Source organism: Carettochelys insculpta, chromosome 12 (genome assembly GCF_033958435.1).
Source record: "Carettochelys insculpta isolate YL-2023 chromosome 12, ASM3395843v1, whole genome shotgun sequence".
NCBI lineage: Eukaryota > Metazoa > Chordata > Testudines > Carettochelyidae > Carettochelys > Carettochelys insculpta.
The window spans coordinates 41904785-41916837 of NC_134148.1; the positions used below are offsets into that span (position 1 = coordinate 41904785).

At 43.8% G+C, this 12053-nt stretch overlaps 1 protein-coding gene across 1 annotated transcript in view; it reads right to left on the reverse strand.

The window, feature by feature from the left end:
* The window catches only part of AAGAB (alpha and gamma adaptin binding protein), a 41630-nt gene that overhangs the window by 14038 nt on the left and 15539 nt on the right, over positions 1-12053 (reverse strand). The window contains exons 3-5 of the mRNA XM_075006536.1: positions 9763-9859; positions 7846-7935; positions 364-447 (exon numbers count right to left, since the gene is read on the reverse strand). Of these exons, the coding sequence (XP_074862637.1) occupies positions 364-447; positions 7846-7935; positions 9763-9859 (271 nt within the window). The remainder of the gene's footprint in view (positions 1-363; positions 448-7845; positions 7936-9762; positions 9860-12053) is intronic.

Sequence of the window (12053 nt, forward strand, 5' to 3'; positions counted from 1 at the left end):
CTTAGACTTCCACCCACGTGGGGCAGTTCCTTGCCCAGCCAGCTTTCACTTCTGGGGCTCCCTGCTGCAGCTGACTGCCGAGCAGCTCCAACTGCCGCCACTTAAACAAAAGAACTAAATTCAGTTGGCTCAATGGCGGGCAAATGAATTTAGTTGTTTTGTTTAAGTGGTGGCAGCCTCCAGAGCCACAAAAGGAGTCAGCAACAGCAGCACTCAGAGCTGCAAATGGCTCCTTAAAGAGCTGCATGTGGTTCTGCAGCCACAGGTTGCTGACCCCTGCTCTAACTGTAAGAGCTGAAAACTATTGGCATTAACCTATCCAGAATTACAGCTTTACACAAGAAAAAAGCATGGGCTACGTACCATTCTTCATTACGACATTAGACCACACATTGGCATTCAAGGCTTGTACGATGCGTTTCACCCCTGTGGACTCTGGAAAGTCATCTAAATAAAGATTACAAAAACATGTAATTTCCATCAAAGCTACTGGGAACCCTAACGTGCTCGAAGGTAGGAAACTAAACTGAACTTAATAGTGTGTTTAAAAAAAAAACAAACAAAAAAAACACCAGCCCCTGCACTCCTGTTTCAGGCTCCAATTATTACAGCTTACCACCCAACCTGAGGGGACCTGATTACCAGTGTGAGGAGTGAGTCAGGTCAGAAACCATCCCAGCTCTCTCTGGGGCGGGGCAGGGAGGCTCTGGTCACTTTCTTCCTGGTCTCACCCATACCCACTCCGCACCTCCAGGCCCCAGCTGCATCCTTCCATCCAGACCCCAGAACCCCCAGCCTGCTCCTGCACCCACCCTCCCACCCACTCCCAATGCCCCTATCCTGTACAATGAACCCCACATTTTTGGTCCCTCCCCAGAACAGTTGATCTGGCCTGGGGAAAGCCCTAAACATTGGTTCCCCCTTTTCCTCCCCTAAACTAGTGGGGCTGCAGCATGGGGGTGGGGGGGTGGTTCTGCTTTTCATGTATGTGGCCCCCAATTAGTTTTTCCTGTGGCTCAGCAGCCCCTGATCTAAAAACAGTTCCCAGTCCAAGCTCTAGGGCACACAAAAAAAATCAGATTACATTTTGATTAATTGGAATATGATTAAGGGGAAAGCCTAAAATTGTGTTTCTCTGGAAACGGTAACTCTAGTTGCTCCTAAATTACTATAACCTGATTACTATTTTTATGATTTCAGTTTGTTTACTGCATACGTCTGACAGCACTTTGTGCATAGTCAGTTTCACCATTTCCTAGGATTAGTCAGTTTCCCCTGTTTGTGGAAGTCTCTCACAAAGCAAAAGAAACATTTTAAGATAGGAAAATATGACTGCAAATAAAGAAAAATCAAACATTTGTGAGATGACTCATGGTCAGGTCTAGTACATGACATTACCTTTAATGCCTTTTAAAAATAGATTTCAAGGTGACAGTGACTCTTCAATTTAAAATACAAACTAAAATCCAGAGAGCAAGGTCTCTCTAGAGACAAAGCGTTAGTGATTGTCATGAGGCTCAATTAATAGTTTCTGCTGTTATTACACAAAAGAGCTAACTGACAGTGTTGTCACAATGAAAGCGCCAAGTCAGTGGAAAGCAGCTCCTTCAGTAGTATTTTAAAACATCTTTGGCATTATTTGTGCACTGCATTCTTCTTATGCTCCTGCAAAAGTATTTCATGTACGAGATTTACAGGGGAAACACATTATTCATTAGAATGTATTTCTTTCTATGTCGGTATCAGTGATCAGTATGTCATCACTGGAAAGACACGAGTTAAATATTGTATCACTACTAAAAGGCTCACATCCTGGCTGACCCACTAGATATTTTAGAGTTCATCTGTTTGGCCAAGCACCCTTCCTAAAGGGACTGAAGACCACCGAATTCAGTATACAACTCTTATCTTGTGCTTCCAGTCATCCACGTCAGCAAAATCAAGGCGGGGAGGGGGTGCAGACAAAGAATAATCTTAAAAGTCTTCAATGGCAGAATAGGCGGAGGATAGCAAAGGTAATTCTGCAACGGCTGTGAAGGCAGATGAAGGCTGCAGTGGACAGGAGACTCCCAGCTGTCGTGGGCTTCATGCCATTGGACCATGTGGTGGCTGCAGTGCAACAGTCCCCTGCCCATTATAAGAAGTCACGCACAGGTGTCCTCCTCTGTGTACTGCTCTCTGAAACTTAAACACCATAATGAAGGGTGACAGGAGCCAGGATTGGGAAATCTGGAAACTATTCGAAATGAACCAGCATTTAGGTGGTGGATGTATGCATCAGCCGTTCCATTTTGTGGACTGAGGTGGCAGAACAGTCCAACTGCTACATCAATGTCTGCGCATCCCTATTTAGGATCCACTCTGCTCACCCCACATGGGGAGGGGGACTAGAAAAACTACCCTAAATATAGTCCACTCAATCCCCCTGACTGGATAACCACATCCAGTGGGTTCAGCTCCATTTGATTGAAATTGAACAGTAAACTTGGGAACATGGAATATTCGGATTCTAATGGACAGTGGGCGACCCAAAAGAAGCAGGGCAATTATTGTCCCCGAGCTGTGACAATTCAACACCAATATTGCTGCCCTGGCAGAAGCTCATGGACCAGGAGGAGGACAGCTAAGAGACGAAGGCAGAGGGTACACATTTTTCTAGAAAGGAACAACAAAAGGAAGAAAAACGAATTCATGGAGTAGGATTTGCCATCAAGAATGAACTGACAAAGATCATATCTCAAGTCCCTCTGGGCATCAGTGAGCGTCTCATGACTCTGCACTTGAAACTTGCCAAAAACAAACAGGCAAATGTCATTGGTGCTTATGCACCAACTCTAGATGCCGAAGATGATGTGAAGGAGAAGTTCTACACCCAAGTGGACACAGTCTTGAAAGACATACCCAAAGAAGGCAACATTATTCTCCTGGGGGATTTCAATGCCAGGGTCGGAAGAGATGCGGATCTCTGGTGGACTACCCTTGGGAAAGAAGGAGTCAGCAAAAGCAACTCCAATGGGGTGCTCCTACTTACAAAACGTGCGGCGTACGAGTCATCACGAACACCCTGTTCCTCCAGGAAAAACAAATTTTAAGACCATGTGGCAACATCCTCAATCAAAGCACTGGCAGCTCATAGATTATGTCATTGTTTGCACTCGGGATCAGCATGATGTCCTTCTCACATGTGCAATGACTAGTGCTGTTGACTGCTGGACGGATCACTGCCTTATTCAATCCACAATGGCAATTAGGATTGTCATCAAATGAAGAAGTCAGAGGAAACAGATCTGACAAAAGCTCAATGTACAAAGCTTGAAGGGCCCCATAAGACGAAGTGACTTCCAGATAGCATTCCAAAAGAAGCTGCCAACAGTGGACCTTGAAGATTTGGAAGAACACTGGGGTCAATTGAAAAATGACATTATTGTAGCTTGTGGAGAAACCACTGGCTACCAGACCAGGAAGTGTCAGGACTGCTTTGCTTAGAACGATGCAGAAATTGAATGCTTGCTTGAGGGGGGGAAAAAAAATCCTTTAGGGCCTGGCAAAGCTACACCAATTGCACAACAAAGAGAAGCACATGCCAAGGCAGAACTGCAACATAAAACAAGGACTCAAACACCATTACTGGACTAAGAAGGGGAGAGAACTCCTGCATCTCTCAGACATCAACAATAAAAGAGATTTCTTCCATGCTACCAAAGCTGTTTATGGACTGAGAAACCATGGAATCAACCCCCTGAGATCAAAGGATGGTACCCAACTCTTGAAAGACAATGAAGCCATCACTTCTCGCTGGAGAGAGCACCATAATGAACTCTTGAACCGTCCCTTCACTGCGGACCTAGAATCCCTTGACCAAATCCTTCTTCACTGCCTGGCAACTGCAAAAAAAGTGTCATGAACACAGCCAAGCCTTATATGAGTTTCATCGACCTGACTAAAGCATTCGACTCAGTCAATTGAAGTGCCCTGTGGACCATCCTCTCAAAGATTGGCTGTCCCCAAAACTTCATTAGCATATTAAGGCTGCTTCATAACAACATGACTACTACAATATTGAGCAACAATGGCCAAAATGGGAGTCAAGCAAGGCTGCACCATTGCCCCATTACTGTTTTGCATCTCCATCACCGTGACCCTTCACCTCATTGATGGAAAGCTTCCAGATGGGGTGAAGATTGGCTGTCTACGGAATGAACAGGAAGGTTTTCAATCTCAGGAGACTGAAGGCTAAAAATCAAGACTTCCACAACCTCGATCGTAGAGCTCCAGTATGCAGACGACAATACGGTCGCTGCTCTTTGTTCCACAGCTCATCAGGCCATCTTAAGTGCCTTTCCTGAAGCATAAAAGAATCATGGCCTCACACTGAACATCAAAAAAGACCAAGGCACTCCAATGGGACATTCTCATGCACCTGCTATTGAAATCATCGTTCCACTAAAGTCGACATTGATGTGGAAATCCAGCATCATCTGAGCCATGCAGGCTCTGCTTTTGCCCACCTGAGACAAAAGGCCTTAGAGAACAGAGACATTTATCCCAATACAAAGCTCCTTGTATACCATGCAGTAATTGTTCCAACACTACTACATGCATGTGAAACCTGGACAACATACAAGCATCATTCGAAGGCACTTACACAATATCATGGACGCTGCCTCAGGAGAATCCTAAATATCTCTTGGAAGGAGAAGCACATGAACACTAGCGTCCTGGAAGAGTCGGACATGACCAACAATGAAGCCATTATCATTCAACAACTTCTTTGGACAGGTCATGTGGTTTGGATGTCTGATCAGTGCCTCCCAAGACAGATTCTGTTTTCCAAATTGGAGGAAGGACAGAGGAGTGTTGGGGGCAAACAGAAGCAATATAAGGACATGCTGAAGGCACACATGAAAAAATGCAGCATCGGTGTCGACACGTGGGAGAACCTGGCCCAAGACTGTCCCCAGTGGAGAATGATAATAAGTGAAGGGGTGGCGCAATTTGAGAGGTCCTGCCACTGTGCAGATGAGTAAAGGCAGAGAAGAAGAGGAGTGTCAAAACCTGCCCTGTGCTCCTCAACAGCTACTAACACCTGCCTCTGCTATGATAAGATCTGCAGTTCCAGAATTGGGCTGATAAGCCATCAATGGACTCATAAATAGGAGGGTGACATGAAGACATCCTACTTGTTATCAAGCAACATAAGGGTTTGGTTGTGCCAGGAAAACTGGATGTGCCTGGAATGGGACTGCTTCTCATAAAATCAAGAGAGAAGTGACAATCACCAAATCAAGTACAGCCCTCAAAACTGACAAACTAAGCAAATGTTGATAGAGACTGAACCAAAGTAAGCCAGAAAAATATGCTGAACCTGTAACAGGACTGATTCTCCATAAACCTTAAAGAGAGAACATTGAGAAATCCGGAGGAGTGCTCTGTTTTGACACAGCTAAATCAATGCTTGAAGTTTGACAACTCGAAGAAAATGTTATTGGAAACCAAACTGACTATAGCCTTCTTTTGTTAAAACAGCAAATGGTAAGTGTTTTATAGGGATGAAGAAAAAACAAACAGTTGCTGGAATTCCCATTTTAAAAATTAAAAACGGACCAATTTTAACAATCCCTTTTTAAAGGAACCTAATAATATTTAACTTCATAAAAATAAGTTTTTGAAAGACAATTTGAACAAAACGTTTTTCCTTTTATTTAAAAAAACTAATCGAATTAAGGACTTGAGTAATGCTAGGTGAATCTGCTATTAATATTGCTTAGTTTATTTTCATCTAAAACAAATGAATCACTTCATAAAGGTACACGTAAACAATTTCCATTGAAAAAGCATTACTAACTTTTAAACTTTAAAGTACAACTCTATCCTGAAGTGATTAAAAATGATACCACGACATTTCAGAATTGTCTCCCAGTAACTTCTGTATCAATTGAGCTCAGTTTACAAGTCAAAACAAGCTGTTTTCCCTTAACTGCCATACTGGCTAAGTCACACATATCTAAAACAGTGTTTTTTAACTACGGGTGTGTGTAACTCCTAGGGGTACACCAAGGTCTTCCAGAGGGCACGTGAATTCATCTAGATATTTGTCCAGTTTTACAACAGGCTACTTAAAAATACCCCACTAGTAAAGTCAGTACAGTCTAAAAGTTAATTCAGACAATGACTTGTTTTTACTGTTTCATATGCCTACACTGAAATGTAAGTACAATATTTTTAATCCAATTCATTTATTTGACAATAAGATGGTAGAAAGCCAGCAAGTTTTCATGAGCTGTATTCTGTGATATTTTTGCGTGTTTGTGTAAGTAAGGAGTTTTTAAGTGAGGTGTAACTTGGTGATATGCAAAACAAAACTTGGTGGTATCTGACTCCTGAAAAGAGTACAGTCATCTGGAAAGCTTGAATAGCACTTTTTTCAAGACCTCCGATTACCTGAGAACCATGTTTCTCAACTGGTGGTGCAGTAAATAAAAAAATATGTTGAGAAACACTGATCTGAAAGACAGGTTGTGTTTTTTCCTTCTTGGGAAGCACCAATAATGAAGGACTGGTGAAATATGGAATCTTGTAACTTTCTGCACAGCAATTCTTCAGGTGAAATTAACTTCTGCTTGACAGCTTTGCACTTCCATTGCATTCTATGTATTTGAACTAACTAGTATTACTAAATAATTCTGATGTTTGGGAATAGAGCTGATTGTTTTAGCTCTGTGAGTGGAACTGACGCAGTAAACACCTTCTTTTTCCCAACACGTGAGAGATCTGCATCAGGGGATGCCAGAACACAACCACAAGAGTGGAACATGTCACAAATGTCAGTATAACACACAACTGGTTTTGATTCAAGGGTTTTAATTTTGAACCTATGGCCACACAAGTAATGCTGAAACTGTTTTGTTTCCTGCATGACCGCATGCCCACACCTCCCTTAAAAAAACAACATTGATTCAAAAGGTAACTTGGTAACCAGATGACAAGAGATTATTAAACAATGTTTGTATTTTATCTTTGCGTCTTTTAAGTCTTAATTTCTAAATATACTTTCCCTCCTCCCCCACCCTTCACCTAAGTCTACCTGGGGTTTTTTCTGGTTGTTTGAAATTGATCTGGAAATTAATCGATCAATATAAATGTTGGTATTTTACATGACCATGACTTACACAGTAAACTGTTTTAACCAGTATTCAAATAACCAGATTTCTCAATTAATCGGCATGTGTGAGTGGCCAGTGGCGGCTCTACTCTCCTACCCAGTGCCCACCACCCAGAGTTGCTCGCTGCTGGGCACGGCACCCCATTCAGAGTGGCTTACCGTGTGGAGCCCCGCCCAGAGAGGCACACAGTGTAGCCATGTGTGAACCAGCCAGAGCGGCTCCCCATGTGGCATGGTGCTTCACCCAGAGCAGCTTGCAGCATGAGCTGCCCAGAGTGGATCCCTGCACTGTGCCCTGCTCACAGCATATTGGAATATCCAGCAACCTCATGGTCCCAGGGCTGCCAGATATTGAAGAGTTTACTGCAACAGCACATCATTGGGATTAGATAACAGACGCTACAGAGTCAGGGAAGGAAGGGGAAACACCACACACAGTTTTATGGAGATGCTACCTCAAGAGCTGCTGTATGTTGGAAGAGAGAACGCTGGAGGAAGCAACCAACTTCTCCTAGGCCTGAGAGATATCCTGTTTATAACTTAAAGCTACATACTGCTCTAACTCGGAATATTCCACAGACACACCTGGTAGTACTGAAACAGAAATTGCAAGCTCCTTGCAACTGCCACACAATCAGATTTGTAATTTTATTCATTCCAAAAACAACAACTTGCAACCCTACCGTCTTCATCAGGAAGCTCTTCTGGGCTCAGTTCCACCAGTTCAAAACTGTGTTTGATACACCACTCTTGAGCTTTTTGTCGGTTCACACCTAAGGTTATGAAAGTACAAAGTGAACTGTGAGGAGCTTCAAAAGGATCTCTCAAAACTAGGTGACTGAGCAACTAAATGGAAGACTAATTTTAAAATGGATAACTGCGAAGTAATGCATATTGGAAAACATAATCCCAAATATACGTACAAAATGATGGCGATTACATTAGCTATTGCCACTCGAGAGTGATTTTGGAATCACTGTGGATAGTTCTTTGAAAACATCCACTCACTGTGCACCGGTCAAAAAATCAAACAGGAATCATTAAAAAAGGAACACAGAAAATGAGAGAATCTCTTATTGCCTCTACATAAAGCCATGGTAGGCCCACATCTTGAGTATCTGTGTACAGATGTGGTCGCCTCATCTCAAAAAAATATATGTTGGCATTGGAAAAAGTTCAGGAAAAAGACTACCAACATGATTAAGGGTTTGGGTCAGCTACCAAAAGAGAAGAGATGAAGAAGACTGGGACTTTTCAGTTTACAAAAAAGGAGATTAAGGGCAGGGGAATATGACAGATCTATAAAATCATGACTGGTGTTGAGAAAGTAAATAAGGGAAACGTATTTACTGGTTCCCATAACCCAAGAAAAAGGGGGTCACCAAATGAAGTTAATAGCAGGTTTAAAACTAACAAAAGAAAATATTTCTTCAAACACATAGTCAACCTGTGGAACTCCTTGACAGAGGATGTTGTGAAGACCAGGACTTTAATAGGATGCAAAAAAGAGCTAGATAAATTCATGGAGGTTAGGTCCATCAATAGCTATTAGCCAGGCTGGGTAGGAATGGTGTCTAACTTTTGTTTGTCAGAAACTGGGAATGGGTGACCAGAAGAAAGATCAATTGATGAGTACCTGTTCTGTTCATTCCTCTAGGGCACTGTCAGAGGACAAGATACCAGGCTTGAAGGACCTTTGCTCTGACGCAGTATGGCCACTCGTACGTAAACATAAGCTGATTTCTAAAGGTCTCATTTTTAAACTCTGCAATATCATCCCCGCAGAATTTTTATATGCCCCAAATCTCTCTCCATGTTTTGGACTGTATGGAAACAAAGGAAGCACAGAAATACTCTGGTTCTGTCCTTTTTACTAACTTTGCAAATAAGGATTCTACATGCTTTTGAGTTAAACAGCACCATCTCTTGAATTATTCTGTTTCACAAATAAATTCTTTTTTGCAATTAAAGCTGAGACTGACATGTAAATGGAAAGCCAAGAGAGGGATTACTTCTACTACGGGCTTGATCCTGAAATTAAATTAATTTGTTTTTTGCATAATACATGCCAACACAGGAATCAAGCTCTTTATGGTTTCTACTGAAAAGACACGGCTTAACACAAGAAAATGACCCATAAAAGCTGATTTCTTTTTCTTCACACTACAGTCAGTGCCCTATCATCCTACTGGTATGTCCCAACTCTGACTCACATGGACCACCTGCATAGGTGAGCATATTTCAGCCCATGCAGTAATGTGACCTCTCAATTCATATTGTCACTGTGTTGATAGGCACCAAATGCATGGATGATTTTGCAGTGTGTACAACTATCGACTAGGAACTAGCCAATCCAAGCATGCCATGCAGACAAATAAGCAGCCTTCAGGTGTTATGTTTGTCACTACCAATCTGGGGTTGGATTTAAATTGCAATTAATGTAAAAGGCTCCATCTAACTACCAGACATGTGAATAACTCAACTCCTCCCAATCAACACTAAAGCTGTATCCTAGGATACAGCTGTAGTCAGTTTACCAAGAAAAACAACACGAAAGACAACTTTTTCCAGCCAAACTTTGATATCCTTTAGCATCTTACCATTTTCAGATACTCTGTCACACACCAAGATCATAACCTCTGGTAACCATTCTTCTGCCAGAGGAAGCCACGGAGAGACACTGTCAAGACCAGACTTCTGAAGGAAAAAAACAAGATTCTTACATAAATACCCCAAAGCACTCAACATTAACAAGGCTTTCAAAATTGAGTAATGTGTAAAGCTGCCTGGTTCAAAAAGGTCACAAAACAGGATTAAAGTTACATAAGAATGGCTACACTAGGACAGACAAAACATCCAACTAGCCCCATACCCTGTCTTTCAACAGTGGCCAACGTCAGGTGCCCACGTCAGGTGCCCCAGAGGGAATGAACAGAACAGGTAATCATTAAGTGATTCCTCCCATCACCCATTGCTACCTTATGGGAAACTGAGGCTAGGGACACCATTCCTGCCCATTCTAGCTAATAGCCATTGATGAATGTATCTTCCAGGAACTTATTTTTTTTTCATCTGAGGAAGTGGGTTTTACCCACAAAAGCTCATAACCTGACAAATTTGTTAGTCTCTGTGGTATTCTAGGACTGCTTGTTATTTGTGAAGCTACAGCCTAACAGGACTACCCCCTGAAACTTTCTGACCCCACTTATAGTCTTGGCCTTCACAGCTTCCTCTAGCAAGGAGTTCCACAGGTTGACTGTGCGCTGTATGAAGATATACTTCCTTTTGTTTGTTTTAGAACTGCTACTAATTTTATTTGGCGACCTCTACTTCTTCTGTTATGGGAAGGAGTGAGTAACACTTTTACATTTTCCAAACAGGTCATGACTTTACAAACCTCTGTCTTATCTCCTCTTAATTGTCGCTTTTCCCAAGTGAAAAGTTCATCTTATTAATTACTGATCCTATGGAAGCTGTCACATGGCCCTAAACTTTTTCCAGTTCCCGGATTTTGTTATTTTTTTTGAAGACGGGGCAACCACAGCTGCAGAGTGCAACAGCAATGTCAGCCTACCTGTGTTGCACAGATTGTATATACTACAATATGTCTGCAATACTAGTATATTAACTATGCTTTTTTTTAAACCAGAGAAACCAGGAATAGCAAACATCCTGGCTATGTCTATGTCTACACCACAGCATGAAATCAAAAGGCGCTCTTTCAAAATTCACAGTTCGAAAGATCACTTTTCAAAATAAAGCGCCACACGTGAGCAGTGGCTGGCACTGCTGAGGCGCCCTTTCAAAAGAGACTGTTCTCATTGCCACATGCCCGCTTTGAAAGAAAGGGCCAGGAAACACTGTGGACGGGGTCGCATGGCGCACAAGAGCTTCTGGGCCCGCAGCCAGCCACTCCCTTAAAGGGTCCCTCCCCAACACCCACGCCTTGCTCACGCTGAGGCCTGCAGGGCTACCACGAGCCCCACAGATGGCGTGCAGGCACCAGACAGACTGACCAAGGCCAGAAAGACCAGCAGCAGCAGCCCTTGCCAACAATGTGCTCACCACCCTGCTGTCTATAGCAGTGGCACCTTTCCTTCAGCACCTCCTGGGGGTCTCCCACTTTGCTGTGGAGTACAACCCATGGACCTGGGATCCCGCCTGCGCTCCCTCTGTGCCTCGCTGACTCTGGAGCCACCCCAGTAGCTCCGACTGGTGGGAGTGGCTGGTGACAGGGGAGTGGGAGGATGCCAGGTGGCTCCAGAAGATTAGGATGAGACGACAGACCTTCTTGGAGCTCTGCCAGTGGCTACCTCCTGCCTTGAGACACCAGGACACATGGGTGTGGCCTGCCTTCCCTGTTGAAAAGAGGGTCACCATAGCAGTGTGGAAGCTAGCCACCCCGGATAGCTGCAGCTCCATTGACCTCCAGTTTGTGGGGGGGCAAGGCCACCGTTGGGGCTGTCCTCATGAAGGTGTAAGCCACACCTGGGTCACACAGCCACCGGGGAGTGGGGCTCCCAGGAAAGGGGGACTATCAGGGACCAGGAGGGGCTTGGAATGTGTGGGGGTTGAGGCATTCCCCATCATGCCCTTACAAGTGCACATGCTCTCCATCCCATACAGGGGGTTTGGGCCTGATCCTGCACAGGGTGATCCGTGTGGGGGACCTGGATGCGTCCATTGCTAGCTTCGCAGTGCTCAGGTTCCTGAACTCCTTTGGCACCTTGGATGGAACCCATATTGCAATTTGTACCCCAGAACACAGCGAGGGCCAGTATATAAACAGGAAGGGGTACCACTCCATGGTGTTCCAGGCCCTGGTGAACAGCAGGTGCCGGTTCCAGGACAGCTGTGTGGGCCACACACATGATGTGGGGTTGTTTAGGAA